Here is a 21,731-nt window from a genome sequence, read left to right on the forward strand (position 1 = left end):
TAGAGATGTAATCTGTTCTTCTCTCAAAAGAAAGGGTAAACAGAACGCCCTCCAAGCTCATAAAAACTGAGTAAACGTGAAAGAGAGGAGTCTCATATGGAACAAGAATCAGATTTCAATGCTACATAAAAAAAATGCAAAATGTCTGATTAACGGGCAAAGAGGTATTTGTGTTACAGTTTAGTATGCTGCAAATCAGTCTCAGTACAGAATGTTTATAACATACATAAACAGCTTTATATATTTTTTTAAATCACAATGAAAAATAAGTCACATGACAATATGAAAAAATAAACTATAATAGAAAAAAAAAGGAAACAAATATAAAAGACCAGCAAATCTAATTTAGTCCTCTGAGAAGCATTGCTAGCTTAAAGTCTACATAGACAAATACAAACGGCAGCAAATACCTCCTGACATTGTAGCTAATGTTCTGACAATCAGGCTCTGTTCACATTTTTGGTGTCCGGTTTTCATACGTTTTTCCTGCACTTTGATAAGTTATGCATCGTTATTTTGGCCGATGAAGACAAAATATCAGTTGCTAAGGGGTTGTGGCTTGTAATCATGTGACAGAACACAAGAAAATGCATAATAAATAGGTTTTTCATGCTCCCCCATTGAAGAGGCTCTAGGCAGACTTTTTTTTTCCCTTAAAGTATTACTAAAGCTTTGTTTTTTCTAAATGAATGAATTAATGAAATACTTGTATAGCGCACAATGCGAACTGAAACATGTCCTACTTACCTGCTTCTGTGCAATGTTTTTGCACAAAACAGTCCTGCACTTATTTTTGGGTCCCTCAATGGCGCTCCTGGCTCCTCCCCCTTGAGCAGTGGCCCCAAAGAAAGACACTTGCCCTGGGGGTTTCACTGCGTGCATGCTCCCAAGCCACTGCTCTATGCGTTCTCACTTCACTGGCTCACTGGCTGTGATTGACAGCAGTGGGAGCCAATGGACTCCCGCTGCTGTCTCAGCCAATGAGGAGGGAAAGCCCCCATTCAGCCAAGGCTATTGTGAACATTGCTGGATTGGAGGAGGCTCGCTGCATACAGAAGGATTTTTCACCTTCATGCATAGAATGCATGAGGGTAAAAACTACAGCCTTTAGAAACACTTTATTGCATTCTCTGCATTAAGTTAAAAAAACACTGTCTGTGCCTCACCGGCTCTCCCTAAACACTTACCTGACATCATTCTCAATCCAGCATTGTCCCCACCGGCAGCAAGCAGCAGGAGCAGTCAAATCCAGTGCATAGGGAAGTGTGGGGCCAAGCCATGCTGTTTGTGTTTATGGCTGCACACAGTCCAGCTTGGGAGAGCACCTGCACAAGTGCCCCCATAGCAAGTCTCTTCCAGCAGGGGTCCCCACAAGAGGTTTGAGGCAAATTTGTTCAATGGGATTGCACAGAGCAGGTAAGTGTAACATGTGTAGCACTACCCCGCAGGAGCCGCTTAAGTATATTTAGTTCCGTACTCCGCCTTCTCAACCCCAATCACAGTCTCAGTCCCCTCTGGCACATCTGGCAATAGTGTAAGTGCAATGAGCAATGAGAGAAACACACACACATTATGATAAAACACAGAAATTGTCTTTACTGCAATATTTCTGTGGGAAAGTAACAAAACATGAACAGTATATATATTCAAGTAATCAACTGGAGAGCAATAACTGAGATGAAGAGCAATATAGCTCAATACTATATTCAGGCTGCTTTCAGGGAATGCCATACCTGAGAATGTCCCCCAAGAGCAGAGGCACACTTAAATTGCAAATAAATCACAATATAACACTTTATATCAGATTGGTTACCTCTACTCAAATTAGTTCAGGCAGGAGGAGAGCAGAAGACTGACCCTCTTTATGTCAGACCTCTCTTCTGTCCCCTGACACCACAGGCCCAAATAAATCGTCCTGCACACCCACTGCATATACAGAGCCCTGAGTATGTGTGTGCTGGCCCATATGACAATAGTAACTTCAGTACCTTTGAAGAAAGATTAAACTTTGTATCTTCAGCTAGCCACTCCCGTTGGTGCACTTAAACTCCTGAATAACAACACAACTGGCCCAGATTATCAAGTAAAGAACGCAGAATCTTCCTCAGCAAGGTGAAAAGACAATGGTGTCTGTATACAGTGTCTCTTTATCTGAATGGCCTTGTGCCCTATGGGGCCATTTTTTTTCAGGCGCTACACAGGTGCTAAGGGGCCTTAATGGTATTAAGGTTTGAACATGCACTACAGACACAGATTTAGCCACTGTGATATATAACCATTGTTCATTTTGATGTCAAATTTCGATTAAGCTTTAGTCATAGTCTTGACTAAAATGTCATTTTAGTTTTAGTCATAGTTTAGTCATCTGAATTTTTTTCATTTTAGTCATATTTTAGTCACCTAAAATAGTGTTAATTTCATCGACAAAAATATTTTCGTCAACGATATTGACATTGTTGACAATGCTGGACCTAGTAGATCTTTGGACGTTGAACACGTGTTTGTATTCTGGAATCACAGGTTACTAGTAAGTAGGCAAGATATCTTTCATCCTGGTGCTTCCCTAGCAGTAAAGTTTTAGTTGGTTTTCTACTTTAAGACCAGGCACAATAACATTTTGAAAGCCACTGTGCTCTAGTTTTCAGACTCAGAGGTTTGTTCATGCTCATAGTGCCTAGATTGTAAAGAATGAACGGGATAATTATCACATGGCTGTTTACATAGCTCAGTGGACGTTACCAGATTTCACCAGCAGAAGGTATAGCAAGTGACATCTTTCTGTAAAACAGAGAAGCTGTGCTTGGCGCATCCCTCTATTACTACAAATAGGGGGATTTCCTTTTAACCTGGAAATCCCCTTTAATGCATTGCATCTTTCCAGAAATACCTTAGCCATAATCTCTGCATGTTTCTAACAAAGATAAGTGTTTACAGTTTACAAGAGCGGCAAAAAGTGTTTGTTCACTGCCTATCATTGTAATTACTGCTCTCACTTTAATGGCCACTTGCAAAAATCTTATAACACATGTTTCACTCTAACCAACATGTTTGCACAACCATAAACCATCCCCTCCCTTCTGCTGCAGGTCTCTGTTTAAATACGGTGAAAAGCTTTCAAACACCCCTCATTTCTGGGGTGTTTAGTTAGATATCAGCCATCAGGGACGTGAAATGTGGGTGGCCTCGTCATAGGAGATCTCTGCACCTTTGGAAGGTATCAGGATAACGCCGGAAAACCCCATTTTAACGTCACTTGTAATCCCTCTTGCTACTAATAATATAATTCCCTTTTAAGAAAACAAGCATTATACCTCAGAGAACAAGGCTGGAGAAGCTGCTGGGGCCAGCAGTAAGATGGCAGATTCAATGAGCTACAGGTGACAGGAATGTGCCTGGGGTAATTGTCTGGAGTAAAACAAGTGAAGCTTCTCAGACAGTTCAAGCTGACAACTGCCCAACTATTGTACAGCTAGAATTAACTGATATTCCAGCAGATCAGACCTGGATTTACATAACTTAGCAAGGAAGAGCTGTACAGTCAAAGGCTTGTGGCAGTCACCTTAAAATGAACTGACTATAGGAAGTGCTGTATATATGTTTTGGAAAAAGCACAGAAGACCGAGAACATCATTACAGCAGTTCATTTGTAATTTAGTTACCATATTTTACCAAGGTGTTTCTGTACAATTACTCAAATTAAGAAAAGGACAGCCCTTTCCTATGTAGAGCATGTAAAATAGATACACTATATTAACAAAGGTATTGGGACTCCTGCCTTTACACGCACATGAACTTTAATGGTATCCCAGCCTTACTTAGTCTGTAGGGTTCAATATTGAGTTGGCCCACCCTTTGCAGCTATAACAGCTTCAACTCTTCTGAGAAGACCGTCCACAAGGTTTAGGAGTGCATCTATGGGAATGTTTGACCATTCTTCCAGAAGCGCATTTCGGAGGTCAGGCACTGACGTGGACGAGAAGCCCTGGCTTGCAGTCTCCGCTCTAATTTATCACAAAGGTGTTCTATTGGGTTGAGGTCAGGACTGTCAAGTTCCCCCATCCATGTCTTTATGGACCTTGTTTTGTGCACTGGTGAGCAGTCATGTTGGAACAGGAAGGGGCCGTCTCCAAACTGTTCCCATAAAGTTAGAAGCATGAAATTGTCCAAAATGTCTTGGTATGTTGACACCTTAAGAGTTCCCTTCACTGGAACTAAGGGGCCAAGCCCAACTCCTGAAAAACAATTCCACACCATAATCCCCCTTCCACCAAAATATTTGGACCAGTACACAAAGCAAGGTCCATAAAGACATGGATGAGCGAGTTCAGGGTGATGGAACTGAATTAGCCTGCACAGTCCTGACCTCAACCTGATAGAACACCTTGGATGAATTTGAGCAGAGACAGTGAGATAGGCCTTCTCATCCAACATCAGTGCCTGACCTCAAAAATGCACTTAAGGAAGAATGGTCAAACATTCCCAAAGACACACTCCTAAACCTTGTGGACAGCCTTCCCAGAAGAGCTGAAGTTGTTATAGCTGCAAAGGGTGGGCCAACTCCATATTGAACCCTACAGACCAAGACTAGGATTCCATTAAAGTTCATGTGCATGTAAAGGCAGGCGTCCTAATACCTTTGGTAAAATAGTGTACCAATTGATGTCAGATATGTGGCTCTCCCCAGAAACCAAGAAGACTGGGATGTGCCAGAGGCCACTTCATCACAGCGCAGAGATATTTATTTTATATTACCCTTTTTTTTATAAGCTCAAAAAACGCTAAAAAAGAAACAACTGGATGAAAACCACTGATAGTGTTTTTGTGCCAGCTTTTAGTAGCCTTTTAGTAACTTTTAGAAGTATTTAGGAGCATTCATTTTATTTACGTTGTACGTGTCGAAAAAAGCTGTTAGGAGCATTTAGTAGCGTTTCTGCAGGGAAACGCTCCCAAAAACTCTACAAAACTATTTTTTTTTCTGCTCCTAAATGCTGAAGCTGGAAAAATGCTTTAAGCATAAAATGGTGTGCATAGGCAAATAGAATAACAATTAGCTACTAGAAGCAGCAAGTAAATGCTCATCCTAGCTTTGAGCAAATACTAGAGTGCATGGAGCTTTACCGGTTCTTATTTATGTGCATGATTCAGCTACAAAGGCCATAAAAATATTCCAAATTTGAGAACATGGGCAACAGAACTTCAGGGTCTTCCCTTTTGCATATTATTACATTATGATAACATTCTGGCCACAAAGAAGCAAGCCTAGCTGGAGGCTTTGTCGGGGACACCTAAGCTGCCAGTATGTGTTTTTAGCTTCTTAGTTATGAAGAATTACATGTTTTTTTTATATCAAATATATAAGAAGGTCCTAGTTTTTATGCCAGGCCCTGTGGCCTTCAACTCTCCCACTGAATATAGAAGAATAAGCAAGCCACACATGGTAATGTCTGGTACATGCTACCTCCAACACATCATATAATAAATCTATAAACACCCAAGAAATGACAGCCACTTACAAGTCTCAACAACATGTGCTTAATAACTTTTAAAGGAGATTCCAGCACTGTTTTTCTAGTAACCTTCTAGCTGTTCAAACAATTAATACCAGAGGTGGTATAAAGGGATTTGACAAAAAATTAAACCATAACTCTGCTGGATTCTGCTGTCATAGAAGAATTTGTACACCATATTCTATACTTTTACAATCTTAGAAAAAAATATTCATTAACGTATCTAATAAAAAATGTAATCTGTCTTACATTTTTTTGAGTAGCACCAAAATCAAATATGCAGATTTTTTAATATTGTTGAAAAGTGCCTATTTTTGGTACAGAGTGTGAAAGCAAAGATGTGCACTTTGCGATACATAGGTCCAGAACACACACATGTATCTATTTCTCAGATCAATGCGTAAGGTTTCAAACTCCATCTGAGCAGCTCTCTCCCAGCTGTTGAAATAGAGGCTGATAATGTACAGAAATGCTACAGTAGACCCTCAAGGCTTATTTTGACTAAGGCTCTGGAATGCAACATGTAAACATTAGACTCCTCTATTACACTGTTACGACTTGCATTAACAGTAACTGGACAAAAGCAGCATTTTCGCAGATATGTATTAGAAGGATACAGGTTTTTTTAAGCAGCTTCCTCACATTAATCATGCCAGGAGAATTTCTGAGGACGCTGACACATTGTAAACATGTAAAAACCCTAAGTGGAGCTTGTAGGACAAATGTCGCATTTTAAAGCTGGAGGAACAGCCACAGGCTCCTGTCCTACGGTAAACAGTCTAGCACTGAGATGCAACAGGTACAGAATAGATTGATTACATAGAAACTTGGTAATGAAGTTAAAGCCTTAACAAGAGGGCAACAGGAAAATTTACCTTTTTTAAAAGAACTTACACATTGTGCTTAACACCAAGCTTAAACAAAATGGAGGAGATCACTGAAAAGATCAAGGTAAAAATAGGAATGCCATACTTTAACAAAATGTAGGGTATCCTTATTTTAGACCTCCAGATTTTATTAGATAAATCAGCACAAAGAAAACAGCAAATATTTAAAAAGGTACCCATACTAGACCAGGTGTGTCTAACTAAATTTTTTAGCGGGCAGCATTAGCATTATGGTTGCCCTCAAAGGGCTGGTTGTATCTGTAATGCCACGTACACACGATCGGAATTCTCGTCGGAAAAAGCTCTGATGATTTTCCCGACGGAATTCGGCTCAAGCTGTCTTGCCTACACACGGTCACATCAAATTCCGATTTTTTAGAACGCAATGACGTACAACATGTAGGACGGGACTAGAAAAGGGAAGTTTAATAGCCAGTAGCTTCTGTCTCGTAGTTGAATCTGAGCATGCGTGATTTTTGGCGTGTCGGAATTGCATACACACCATCAGAATTACCGATAGAAAGTTTTTCCGTCGTGAAAATTGAGAACATGCTATCAATTTTTGGCTGGCAGAAATTCGGACAGCTAAATTCTGATGGAGCATACACACGGTCGCATTTTCCGATGAAAAGCTCTCATCTATCTTTTTCTGGCCGGAATTACGATTGTGTGTGCGCGGCATAAGCCTATATAAATGTATACAGCGCTTATTTTCCCCCAGAGAATAGGTGCAGGAACTCAACCCCACACTCTCCCCTGCCCCAACCATCACCACCAAAGCAGATCGAACAGTGGGAGGATCTTAAAGAAGGCAATAAACACCAGAAGTACATTGTGCAGGTAATGCGCTATTTACTGACTGCAGAGTTCTGGTCTGTGCTATGTACAAATTGCAGAGCTCAGGGGTGCGTTGCATACAGAGTGCAGGGTTCAGGAGTGCGCTGTGTAGCGAATGCAGGGTTTAGGGGGGTGCTATGCACAGTGTGCACTGTGCAGGGTCCAGCTCTCTTTCACAGGCTGTCCACATCTCACTTCCACCCCTCCTCAGCTCTGACACTCTGCAACACTGCCTCACCTATGAACACACCTCCCTCCACAGTCCTCACCCCCCCCCCCCCCCCCCCCTGTGCATCTCACCTTTTCAAAAAATACCTGATACGACTCTAGTACCTCCACTAATGTAGGCAGCTCCTCCTCTCTCACTTTCAGCAAGATCATTGTTCAGCATCTGTGCACCCAGACATCAGGATGCAGCCCACCACAAGATGCCCCATCCCATATATGACCACACTACACCTACATCTCTCTTTTCCCATACGTGAGTTCTGGGGCAGGCAGGGATCTGTGAGAGCCCCTAAGAGGCAAGCGGTCCTTGTAAACACAGAATGCTTCTGTGTTTGCAAGAGGCAGTGGTGAACGGAGGGCGATAGCTGAAAAAAAGCCCTGAGCGAGAGGGCTAGATGAAATGGCCTGGCTGACCAATATGGCCACATTTTTGGATTGCAAAGTTTGTGTACACTTTCAGATGTCAGATGAAAAACTTGATCAACTGATGTAGGGGAAAAAAGTGATGGGCCCAAAAAATATACCCAAGCAATTGTATAGACCTACATAACTATACATATATTGCTCTGGAAAAGACCAGATTATGCATGCATGAATCAACTGCCATGTAAGGGTTATGACTAGACTTAGTAGGGAGGCTTTCTGCAAAACCCCAAACTCAGAGTTCCAAACAGCTGAATTAAAGGGGGGACAGTTTACACCCAAGGACCCTGTAGGCAAGCAACCTCCAGTGTCTTAAGCCACTTGGCCTCCTCTAAGCCTATCCCTCTCAAACCTTGTCTTGTTTTGATGATCTTTTTAGTGTAGAATATTTTTACAATTTATTAAGGGTCATAAAGATAATACTAAACTTATATTTAACAGGTAATAGAAACAGTGTTAATTTTTACGTAAAAAATTTGATTCAGTTTTAACCGTAGTCTTTTGACTGATTGTGGGTGCAATGCTTTACAGGCTCCAGTGTAAAAACATATATAAATGCAAGGTTTTTTACCTGAAAAAGGAATATATTCTTTAAGAAACAAAGTCTGTCTACCAGGTAATATGTGGACCTAGGAATGGACACTTTTCTCATCCAAAGCCGACAGGACAGATTCAGAGAAAACAACAATTGTGCATACTTGTATATGTGCATTTATTCATATTCATACATACTTCCACACCTCCATACTATACAATGTGTACTTTGTACGCTAATTAAACAAATATTTCTGGTGTAGGCGTTATATATATACGGCCAAGGGAAACCAGTTTATAGCACCCTCATAAAATAACATTTAATATATGGACATGATATGTAAATATTAGGCTGCGTCATGCTGAAAACATATGTACTACTACTAATATACGTAGTCATGCTGCCACCTACTGGCAGATATATTACAATGCAAACTACCATGAAAAGCTGACTATTGGCCTAATTTCCAAAACTGACAAAAGATAAATGTCACAAATGGAATGTATGAAATATAAAATATGTTCGTACAATTAAAATAATTCAGAAAAATGCTTACAAGTAGTATAAACAATTCTGCCACATTTTGCTAGATGGTGTTGTTATTTACCCAAAAGAGAAAAGAGAATCCATCCATCCAAAACTGAAAGGGAATGTGGCTGATTGAAGCCAACAGACACCTGTGAATAGTACTTGGGTAAGGGAAACCAGCAGCAAAGCCTTGAGGCTTCACGGCCAGTTTCCTACTGCGCATATCACACTGTGCTTTCTTAATGGGTCGCTGTCAAAACCAGGAACCCCCCCCCCCCCCCACAAGGTGCCCAATGTAGCATCGTGGGGGGGGGGGGGGGGAGACAAGCATATCTTCCCCTTTTGGGTGGAGCTCTGTTTTAAATATGGGGATCACAGTGTAAGTATACAGACTTCAAACTTATTCACATCAATAGGAGTAGGCTACAAATAAAAAAATAATATGTTACTCTAACATTTCATACTACTGAAATGTGCCTGTTGTACCATGAACTGGTCTTAAAAAATATCTTGTCTTTGCATTTCTTCCTTTGAGTGAAAATTCTTGGTGTTCCTGCCAGCCCTGCCCTGCCCTCCACTTGCTAAGCTAACCACACTAGACTTGAAAGCACAATCAAGTCAGTGTGGTCAGTATTCTGGCTGTGCTGGGAGAACAACCTGCCTGACCCTCAAGGCGCCTAACTCACATTCCTACATACACAATTTGACCCTCCAGTGGTTACAGAAAAAAAAAAATGAAGGTTCTGGAGTGGCCTTCACAGTTTTCTGACCCTAATATCATCGAGCCACTCTGGAGAGATCTCAAAAGGTGCGGTTCATGCAAGGCAAGGGACCAAAGACTTTTCATGACCTGAAGGCATGTTGCCACGACAAATGGGCAGCTATACCAACTGCAAGAATTCGGGGCCCCATAGACAGCTATTACAAAAGACTTCACCCTGTCATTTATGCTACAAAAGGGTAATACACAGTATTAAGGGGGAGTTCCAGCTTTTTTTTTGTTTTTTTGTTTTTTACAAAAACCATTCCCATGACGTTTGTACCTAAATTATTAACAAACTATATTACTATGTAATGTGGGTCTTCTAAATGTTTCCTTTTTTTTTTTTTTTTTTTTTAAACTAACCTTGCTGTTCCTTTCTGAGAACGCTCTCATCTTCATTTTGGACACATGATGAAGCCCACTATAGTATCTTCTTCCAGGATACGGCGCTGCTGGATACCCAGCATGGACTCCCGAACTCGCACATGCGCATAAATCACAGAGCAGTGCACAAATTCCAATGTAAACATAATGCTACCAGCGGGGGGGGGGGGGGGGGGGGGGGGGTGGGGTGCCAATTGACTCCTGGGATTGATGAAACTGAGCCAATGTGCAACTGGAAATGACATACCCTGCCGTAGCGAGGTACACATGAAGAGCAGCTATTATCCTGCAGAAGGTAAATAGACTAAAAGAAAAAAAATTGCCAATGCAGATTTATACTGCAATAATGAGTGGAAGGCGCAAAGTTGTCAATGTGGGTGGAACTCCGCTTTAGGACTAAGGGTATACAGACTTTTGAACAGGGGTCATTTCATTTGTTAACTTATTGCCATGGTATATACTGTATACTACCAATTCTCCAAGGGTATACATACTTTAAAAAATAAAAAATGCAGTGGTCATCAAATACCACCAAAAGAAAGCTCTATTTGCGTCCAAAAAATTATATAAATTTTGTTTGGGTACAGTGTTGCATGACCGCGCAACTACCAGTAGCGCAGTGCTAAGTAGCAAAAATGGCCTGGTCATGAAGGGGGTAAAACCTTCCGGTGCTGACGTGGAGATATATATATATATATATATATACACATATACACACACACACACACAAACACACATACACACACACATACACACACACATACACACACACATACACACACACAAGTTTTTCATTTCTATTTTAAACTGAATGGGTTGTTTTACAAGGTAAGAGTTCACAAATACTTTAATAATACAACGTGAAAATTAATATATGTTTTTTAAGCTCATCTCCAGCTTTTAGTGAAGCCAAAGGAAATTCAAAGGAACTATTACCTTCACTGCTAGAAGTGTCCACTCTGTGCGCTGTGCGCGGTATAAGTTGTATGGAGTGACGTGACGTGAACATCTCATTTCACAGCCGCAACAAAATCGAGTCAGGCTGAGCACCAGGATCTTATATTCTTTTAATGAATACAAAGCTTCCTCTGAATAACTGAGTCTGAGATCATCTGCCCACATCAGCCAGCCAATCAGAGAAAGCTTTGTATTAATTCATTGAGTACAAAGCTCCGCTCAGCTTGACTCAATTTTGTTCTGGGAGTGAGACGGGAAGTTCCCCTTTCACTGTCGGAACACAGCACTGTATTCTGTACGAGCTGAGGCTCCACCCAACTTATGCAGAGCATACATCTTCAAGTGAAATTAATAGTTTGTTTGGACCAGCTTGGTCTAAACGAACTACTTAAACTTTATTAAGAGCTAGAGATAAAAATGTTGACGATAGTTACGTTCCTACACCTCCTACATACCAATGCTCACATCTAACAACAGGTCACTCAAAAACCAAACCTTCCCCATACCAGAAAGCTGCGATTTTTCAGGGGGGCTCAGAATGGAAAAGTAAAGCAAAAAATATATTCTGGAATAATATGACTGCTGTCTGAGAGAGACAGACTTGGCAAATTACATACGTTTTTCCTGGAGATTCTTTCAGCCAAAAGAGATCGTCACTTGTTATACAATGTTCTACTGCTCCAGGAACCTGTCAGTTGCACATAGATACATGGGAACAAAAGATAAAACATCAGTTAGATCAAAACTAAAAATTGCAAATACTAAATTGGATTGGGAAAGAAAGAGGCACAAATTTGGTGCAATGTGGTGCTGAGAGGGGGGGGGGGGGTGCCATTTTGGCAGTTACGTTCTGGTTATTATGCACCGATGATCTAATTTCTTGAGACACTAACAAGCCAGGAAAGTACAAATTACCCCCAAATGACCTCTTTTTTTGTAAAGTAGACATTCCAAGGTATTTAGTAAAAGGCATGGCGAGTTTTTTTCACGTTGTAATTAGTTCCCACAATTCTTTGTAAAATGAGGATTTATTTTACATTTTTTTATTTTTTTCCCCAAATTGTCCTATTAACACGTTATTTCTCTCACATGGCATATGCTTACTTGCAACTACAACCCAAAACACATTCTGCTACTCCTGAGTATGGCGATACCACCTGTGTGACTTTTTCACAGCCTAGCCACATAGAGAGGCCCAACATACAGCGAGCACAGTCAGGCATGCTAGGAGCATAAATTACACATCTAATTTCCTGACTACCTATGACACTTTTCAAGGCCCTGGAGCACAAGGGCAATGGAAATGCCCACAAAATTGCCCCATTTTGGAATGCAAACACCCCAACGTATATTCTAGAAGGCATACTAAGTCTTTTGAACAGGTAATTTTTGGAAAATGTGGAAAACGCATTTTTCTACACATTTTTACAGCACTGACAGGCGCTAATGAGGATCCACTGATAGGGTGGCACTGATAAGCACTCACTGAGGGGCACTGTAGTGGCACAAATATGGAACTGTAGAGCACAGATGTACACTGAAGGGCACTGTAGAGCACTGATGGGGCACAGATGTGCACTGATGGAGCACTGATGGGGCACAGATGGGGCAGTGTAGAGCACTTCTAGTCACTGATGGGGCACAGATGGTGTACTGCTGGTCACTAATGTGGCACTTGGGAAAAAAAAAAGCAGCCTCACACAATTGGCCTGAGGAGAGGAAAAGAACTGGACATAACGTCAGTTTGTTGACAGTGTACGCTCCGCCATTGGACAGAGCGATCACGTGGTAAAGGGCCACTGGAATTAGAAGCTTGTTCATGGGAGGTCACTGCACACCCTCCCGGAACTAGCCGGCCACACTGTGGCTGTCATTCTGCTATGGCGCAGTCAGAAAGTGGTTAAACTTCTTCATGAATTTATCCTTGACCTATCTGGTGTGTTCCTTGGCCTTCATGATGCTGTTTGTTCACCAAGATTCTCTAACAAACCTCTGAGGGCTTCACAGAACAACTGTATTTATACTGAGATTAAATGACATACAGATGGACTCTATTTACTAATTAGGTGACTTCTTTTCAGATATTTATTTGTAAAAAAAAACTTGAAACCATTTACCATTTTCCTTTCCCAATTATGTGCCACTTTGTGTTGGTCTATCACATAAATTTCCAATAAAATACATTTTGGTAGTAACATGGCAAAATTGGAAACTTTTCAAAGGGGAAGAATCTTTTTCAAGGCACCGTACATGGTTATATGTGTTGAACCTAAACAGTAACCTCCAAAATAACTGCATGCAGCTGTTTGGATATGCAGTGCAGTGTTAGTGTTTGGCCCCCTGCAGAAGACCTGCGTTAAAGAACCTTCGTGCCTTAAAACACAGATACCACTCGGTACAGTATTCAGCCCCATCTAACTACAGCCTGCCATAGACTGACAGGCTGCCTGCTGCACCTGTCCCTTCCTGAGTGCACTAAAATTCTGGGAGGGATACACTGTTCCTAGATAGCCCCGTGTTCAAGGGACCTTAGGCATCCTGCTGTCTTTATTTAAACTGTTCAGTTTTCTCTTCACAAAGGCTTTGACCCCTTTCACACCAGTGTGTTTTGCAGGCGCTATAGTGTTAGAAATAGCGCCTGTAATCCGCCCTAAAAAAGCTGCACCATTGTTTGTAGTGTGAAAGCCCAAGGGCTTTCACACTACAGCGGTGCGCTGGCAGGACGTCAGGGAAAAGTCCTGCCAGCAGCTTCTTTGGAGCGGTGAAGGAGCAGTGTGTTTATCGCTCCTCCACTGCTGCTCCCCATTGAAATCAATGGTGCAGCACTGTAAATACCGCTGGCAAAACGCAGCTATTGCGGCGTATTGCCGGCGGTTTTAACCCTTTCTCGGCCGCTAGCAGGGGGTAAAAGCTCCCCGCTAGCGGCCGAAATGTGCCGCAAATACGGCTGTAAAACGCCGCTAAAAATAGCGGCGTTTTACCGCCCACGCTATGGGCGGTGTGGTGTGAAAGGGGTCTTAGAGAATATGTAACTAAAAGTAGATACGCAATCGTTATTGTTTTAGAAGTTTGTTTGCATAACACTAATATGTTACACTCTTGCTTTGGCGCTTTTCACACAAGAGGTCTAATCGGGTCCGGCTGTCTGTTTTTCAGCCAGATTGGACCCTCTATGAGCAGTTGGATGTAAACAGATTTGTGTCCGTTTACACCCGGCTACCTCCAATCTGATCTGATCCGGCAAAAACAAATCAGATCGGAGGGCTGATGGGGGTAAATGTACAGCTGATTCATTTATATCCGACTGCCCATAGAGCAGAACAGGCTGTCATCCGGCCGCTTATCTCAGCTCAGCACAGCAGGGGATCAGACGGACGCATCCCCTGCTGAGAAAAACTGATCCAGCCCAAATAGACATAAGCATAATCATCACTATTTGACCTAAAACCTGAATTATACAGAAATGTGTGCTATGTGTATGGACACATGAGAACCAATACACACTATGTTTGCTTTGGTCGTATTTACCAGTGGCTGGATATGTTGGTACATTTCACTTCTCACCCTACAACAATTCTTATGTCTCATAAATCTGTGGCTGTCACAACCATAAAAGAGACATGCTACAAACAAAATGTGGGAACATAACAGGCACAAAAAAAATTCTGATGTGCCTCATGCTGGGTCTACTAGGTATACAGCAATGAGCAGAAAATTAAGGCACGTGTGACTATTATAATTGGGGGGGGGGGGGGGGTACACTTCCATCTTTAAGCTCTGCTGAAACTGACTGTGTAGCAAATGATCAATGTGAATCTTGCATTCTAGAATTGGTGAAAGATCTTTCTTACATTTGTAGGATATCTTGGCCTTCCTCCTGTAGCTAGAACTATGTTGTTTGCAGTCACTATTGTCTGTCAGAAGGAAAGAAACATGTTAGTAATTCTGCTGATATAAATCTCATTAGATACAGGTTATAACACATTTTATACACTGTTAATTACAATTAAACAAAAAAACTAAACAAAAACATAGTCCCTGCATGTGGGAAATAATAGCCATTATTGTACCTTACATAAATTGAAATATACTCAGTGGAAGAATTTGTTGGATTAGATAGGCCTCATACCTGAATCATAACATTACAGCACTTACACCACAATCCTTAACACAGACCTGTGTTATAACCTAGTAAACTAAAAGCCACTTACAAGTGCCTGCACATAGGTTTACATATTCCTTAAATGGTTATGATATGATATGTGCCTGCTGTACCATGTACTTGTATGAAAAGGTGTCCTGTTCTCTTTGTATTGCTTCCTTTGTGTGAAATCCCTGGTGATCCTGTCAGTTCATCTGCTTGCCTATTAAACACTGACCACACTAGGTATGAAGGCAAAAGAAGAGGACTGGGGATTCTCTGTGCAAAATCACTGCACAGAGCAGGCAAGTATAGGCATGCTTGTTATTTTCTTTATTTAAAAAAAAATAATCAAAGGTTTACAAACCCTTTAAGTAGGAGACATGCCCTAAGGCCCCTTTCACACATGCGGACGATATGTCCGTATTTCATCCATCCGTTTGCGGATGAAATACGGACATACATTCATCCCTATGGGATAGCGGGTGTCTGCGGATGAGCATCCGCAGACACCCGATTTCGTCCGCCTCCGCAACAGTCCGGTTCTGCAGACGGAGGAAAATCCTATTTTTCTGTCCGTCTGCAGAGCGGATCGAACGAACACGGACAGACGGTCCGTGCTCATCCGATCCCCATAGAGGAGAGCGGAGATCTGACAGGGCGGTCCCTGCACAGTGTGCGGAGACCGCCCTGTCCGCAGCCGGCTCAGCGGGGACAACGGAGCGATCCCCGCTGAGCGAGCGGATCTTCACGGGGCGGATCATTACTGATCCGTCCCGTGTGAAAGAGGCCTAAAACACAACAAAGTTTCTAGAGAGTATACAAAAAAACAGTAAGACTTAGAAGGCCAATGGAATAACCAAGTAGTTACTCAGCTCGGATACCTCCAATGAGGAGCAATGGGACATAGAAATACCAAGAATAGTATTATTGGACTAAGCAGAGCCCAAAAGATTTCACTCCAGTCCTATTTACATTTGTAAAGAACCAAGAACAACCACACATACACCACTCATAGCCCCCTCATACCCCCACCACCTCCTCCCCAATAACACACAGGAGAGCTGAGACGCCCACAGCATGGTATTAGCAAGCCAACAAAATGAGGGTATTATAACCTCAGATTTACAATTTTTGAGATAGCAGAGTATAGTTCCAAAAGGAGTCCGCTATGTCAAGAAAGGGCTGCCAAATTTCAGAGAACTTTTTAGGGCAAGCCCAACCTTTATAGATCAGCTTGAAGACCGGTAAATCTTTTACCGTACAATAAAATTGTTGTATGGAGGATGCAGCAGCATTTTTCCACATCAAATGGATTTCCTGGCAAAAAACAGTAACATATGAACTAACATTTGAGCATGTGTACAATGTATAAAGTCATTCAGAATACCCAGCAATACAACCTCCAGGGTGTGATCTTATCAGGTTCTTATAAATTTCTCATCAGTTTTTTTTTTTTTTACTACCAATGCAAAAACGAATGCAAAATGGATGTTTGTCCATTTACATCCATTCCGTTATTTTAACAGGAGAAAAATAGGGCTCCAAAAAATGGATGTTGACGGAAGCGGATGTAAACAGATGTAAATAGATGATCATCTGTTTACATCCATTTTTGCATAGAGATGCATCGATGTTTGTTTTTTATCCGTCAACAGATAGATGAAAAACGGACAAACAGAATGCCTGTGTGAAAGGAGCTGGGTTCACACTGGTACGACAAACGCTCCGACCTGGCATGACATGTGCAAATAAAGGATTCCCTATGAGAGCCGTCTTAACTGGTCTGACACAATTCGGTCTGACTTTGAAAATGCTCCCTGCACTACTTTGGTCCTACTTCAGACCATTGAATATCATTGAAGTCGGATCAAAGTAGGATCCTAGTCCTAACCATCCAACTAGTGACATCCAACATGGTGATTACAGCAGCAGTAAAAATAGGATTTTTTTAACAGCTTACCTGTAAAATCCTTTTCTTGGAGTAAATCATGGGACACAGAACCTTAATTAATTACTTAAAGGGTTATAGGCCACCTTCAGGTGATGGACACTGGTATACCCAATCCAGGACGTTTACTCCCTATATAACCCCTCCTCCTTCCAGGAGTACATCAGTTTTTGTAGCAAAGCAATATATAAAATCCAAAAAAAGAGGGGAGGGACATTTGTGTCCCATGGTGTACTCCAAGAAACGGATTTTACAGGTAAGCTGTTATAAAAATCCTATTTTCTTTATCGTACATCATGGGACACAGAGCCTTAAGCAATTACTTAATGGAACGTCCAATAGCAATGCTACTTGAGGGGAGGGAATCACAACCCGGATGGTACTCCCAGACTTGAGGACCTATACTGCTGCCTGCAGCACACTGTGCCAAAAGGCGATATCCTCATACCTCCTTACACCCAGCTGATAAAATTTTGTAAATATATGCACTGAAGACCAAGTTGCGGCCTTATAGATCTGAGCCATGGAGGCCTGATGACGCACTGCCCAAGAAGCACTAACTGCCCTGGTAGAGTGCGCCTTAACTTGAAAAGGAGGAATCCTACCCCTTAAATCATAAATTTGAATTATAACATGCCAAACCCACTTAGCGACAGTGGATTTTGACACTGCCTGTCCTTTCTTAGGACCCTCTGGCAGAATAAATAAGACATCAGTCTTATGAATCTCAGCAGTTGCCTTTAAATAGATTTTCACTGCTCTCACCACATCAAGACAATGTAGTGACTTTTCTACCCTGGAACATGGTTTTGGGAAAAAACGATGGCAGGACAATATCTTGGTTCAGGTGAAAACCTGAAACCACTTTTGGCAAAAAGTCTGGACGAGGGCATAACACCACTCTGTCCTCATGAAAAATCAAATATGGCTCTTTACATGAAAGAGCAGCTAATTCTGAAACCCTCTTTGCTGAGGATATGGCAACCAAAAATACTAACTTCCTTGTCCAAAGGACTAAGGGAATATGTTGTATCGGTTCAAATGGCTGTTTTAGTAGCACAGACAAAACTAAGTTCAAGTCCCAGGGGTTCAACGGAGGTTTTACGAACGGATAAAGCCGTGTCACCCCTTGCATAAAACCCCAGACTAAAGAATGTGTTGCAAGTGGTCTTTGAAATAAGACAGATAAACCTGAGACTTGACCTTTAATAGTACTCAAGGCCAATTTAATTTCTACCCCTAATTGTAGAAAGGCAAGAATTCTGCGCCTATGATATATTTCCGAGGGTGCCAACCCTTGGATTCACACCAGGAAACATAAGCCCTCCAGAGTCTATAACAGTGATGGCGAACCTTGGCACCCCAGATGTTTTGGAACTACATTTCCCATGATGCTCATGCACTCTGCAGTGTAGCAGAGCATCATGGGAAATGTAGTTCCAAAACATCTGGGGCGCAAAGGTTCGCCATCACTGCTCTATAATATATAGTTCTGGAAGCTGTATTAATCAGGGTAGAGATAACCGAACCGGAAAGCCCACGTTTCTTCAGAATGTGGGCTACAATAGCCAAGCCGTTAAATTTAGAGACCATAAGGAAGGATGGAATATCGATCCCTGAGCAGATCTGGCCGTAGTGAGGGACCATGGGCCCTCCACTGCCATCTTTACAATTTCTGCATACCATGACCTTCTGGGCCATCCTGGTGCTAACAGAATTACCGGCTTTCTTTCCAGCTTGATCCTGCAAAGAAGTTGAGGCAGCAACTGAATGGGGGGGGTGGGGGATGCATAGATCAGTGAGAACTGATCCCACGGTGTCACAAACGCATCCGTTCTGCGAATGGATCCCTTGTTCTGGCCACAAAGTTGAATAACTTCATGTTGAACCTGGACGCTAGAAGATCTACGTCCGGCGTACCCCATTTTTGGCAAACAGCCCAAAATATGTTGGGGTGAAGAGACCATTCCGCTGGGAATAACTGCTGGCAACTTAAGTAGTCTACCTTCCAATTCTCTACTCCCAGAATGAAGACTGACGATAGGCACGGAATATTCCTTTCTGCCCAAGTTAGAATATGGTTCACCTCTCTCTGCCCCCTTGGTGATTTCTATAGGCCACAGCTGTGGCCTTGTTGGATTGGATCCTGACAGGACAATCCAGTAACCTGAAAGTCCAAGCCTTTAGAAACAGATGCACTGCCCGAATCTCTAGGATATTGATTGGCAAGGTTCTTTTGGTTCTTGACCACTGTCCCTGGACAGTTGTCTTTTCGAGTACTGCTCCCCAGCCTGAAAGGCTGGCATCCTTCATTACCACTTTCCAGATGACTGGTCTGAAGGATTTTACTTTCAGCAGATTCTGGGTTAGTAACCAACAAGTGAGGCTTTGGGATACTCTTGGGGACAGCCATAGTGGCAAGTCTAAAGCTTGAATTGTTTTGTTCAAAGTAGACAGGATACTGTTTTGCAACAGTCTTGAATGGAACTGGGCATAGGGAACTGCTTCAGATGAAGCCACAATGGTTCCTAGCAACCTCATGCAGAGGTGAATGGAGGGATCGCTGTTTGACCTGACCATCAGCACCAGCTCTCTTATGTATTTGATCTTTGCCTGAGGCAAGAACACCTTTTCCTGGGCAGTGTCTATGATCAGACCCAAATACTCCAGTCTTTTTAGCGGTATTAAGGAAGATTTCTCAAGAGAATCCAAACTTTCCAGATAATTGGTTGTAGTGCGTACGCTTTGCTCCAAACGAGCCACGACTGATCTATTAGCAATAGATTGTCTAGGTACGCTATGACTGTTATGCCCTTAACCTGGCTAGAGGTGGGGCCAGCACTTTTGTGAGTACCCGGGGTACTGTGGCTAGCCCAAGTGCAGGGCTACAAATGGGAAATGCTGCTGTTCTCAATCGAAGCGCAGAAACTTTTGGTGAGCGGGAAATATAGGAATATGCAGATATGCATCCCTGATGTCACTAGATGCCAGAAGTTCTCCTAGAAGGATAGAAACTACTGACCTGATCGTCTCCATGCTAAAGGAGCCGATCTTCAGGAACTGATTTCAATATTTTTATAGATCTAGAATGGGTCTGACATCTCCATTTGGTTTCAGTACCATAAAAAGGTTTGAATAGAACCCCAAACCTTGCTCTTTTGTGGGGATCTGTGTGATCACCCCTAGAGAAATTAATCAGTCTAGTGCCTGAAACAGAGATTGTCTTTTCTCTGGATCTTTGGGAACACTTGACCTCAGTAAACGAGACGGCGGAAAGTCCCGGAATTCCAGCTTTTACCCTAGCATTACCATGGAGATGACCCATCTGTCCTGAATGTCCTCTTGCCAAACTTCTGAAAACTGCAGAAGTCTTACCCCCCACCTTGGTGAGGGGGGTTGCCTATTCATGATGAGGCTTTAGGATTCTGCTTTGCAGGTTTCTGACCCCAGGACTTCTTTTGAGCCTGGGTCTGACCCTGAGGTTTTCTGACCGCAGAAGCCATCGCTACTGCCTAGAGGCGGAAGCCCCTGGCACAGGGGAAAGAGCCAGTTTAAATGAAGGAGCGTTTATACTTTCTTTTGACTTGCAAAAAGAGTACTTTTCCCACTAGAAATTGTTTGGATATATATTTGTCCAATTCTTCTCCAAATAGCCGCTCCCCATGAAAAAGGGAACCCAGTTAGGAGGTTTTTACATGGTGCTTCTGTTGACCAATTTTTTAACCACAGGATTCTACACATATGCACAAGCACAAGAGTAAGGCAGGACGCTGGTGAATATAATCTTTAATGGCATCTATGGCAAAACATAATGCTTTTGGTAGTTCAGCCAATTCCCAAGCTTGTTGTGCAGGAACCTCTCTAAGGGCCTGTTTAAATTGGTCCTTTAGTGATTGACAGATACCTATTGCAGCACCTGCCAAGGAAAAAGTAGATTTTATCAGGGATTCCAACTTTTTATCTGTTGGATCCTTAAGCATTTGTGCATTGTCTACAGGACAAGTTAGGCCTTTATTCACACTGAAAATCGTAGCGTCAACTGCTGGTACTTTCCATTTTTTGGAGAATTTCTCCTCCAGGGGATAGAGAATTGAAAATCTCTTAGGAGGGAGAAAATGCTTATGCGGGTGAACCCATTCAGCAAAAATAAGCTGTTCTAGTAATGCATGTGCAGGAAACGCATGCAAGGGCTGAGAAGGTTTTAAGGAACCCAAGGGAGAAACAAGGCTGAAAAAGGTTTATCTACCGTTGTTTCCTCCACAGAGGAATCATCAGTTTATTTTTCCTCCTGATCGATTGAGGGTAACACCTCACCCTGAGCCCACGGTTCCCCTTGCAAAGGTTCTGAAGTGGGGGAGGGGGATCTAGCATGCTTCCTATCCATTTGAATGGAGGATGCAATTAAAGTTGCTAATCTTCATTCCAGACCCTGCAGGGTGGAGGAAAAGGACATCTTCAGTCACGGGGCTGAGATGTGATAAGCAGTTGCACCATCAATTTGTTCCAAAGGCTCACACTGGCTTGCCATAACTGGTAATTCAGGCGAGGATGACAATGTGGAAATGCGACTCGAGATCCTGACACCTGGGT

At 42.3% G+C, this 21,731-nt stretch overlaps 1 protein-coding gene across 6 annotated transcripts in view; it reads right to left on the minus strand.

Annotated features, from left to right (window-relative positions):
• TXNRD2 (thioredoxin reductase 2) overlaps nucleotides 1-21,731 on the minus strand; it is a 213,184-nt gene that overhangs the window by 148,154 nt on the left and 43,299 nt on the right. For all 6 annotated transcript variants that reach the window (XM_077461681.1, XM_077461678.1, XM_077461676.1 and 3 more), the window contains exons 7-8: nucleotides 14,901-14,963; nucleotides 11,667-11,737 (exon numbers count right to left, since the gene is read on the minus strand). In XM_077461681.1, the coding sequence (XP_077317807.1) occupies nucleotides 11,667-11,737; nucleotides 14,901-14,963 (134 nt within the window). The remainder of the gene's footprint in view (nucleotides 1-11,666; nucleotides 11,738-14,900; nucleotides 14,964-21,731) is intronic.

Source organism: Lithobates pipiens, unplaced genomic scaffold (assembly GCF_037356315.1).
Source record: "Lithobates pipiens isolate NorthernLeopardFrog02 unplaced genomic scaffold, aLitPip1_a1.2 Scaffold_3, whole genome shotgun sequence".
Classification (NCBI taxonomy): Eukaryota; Metazoa; Chordata; class Amphibia; order Anura; family Ranidae; genus Lithobates; species Lithobates pipiens.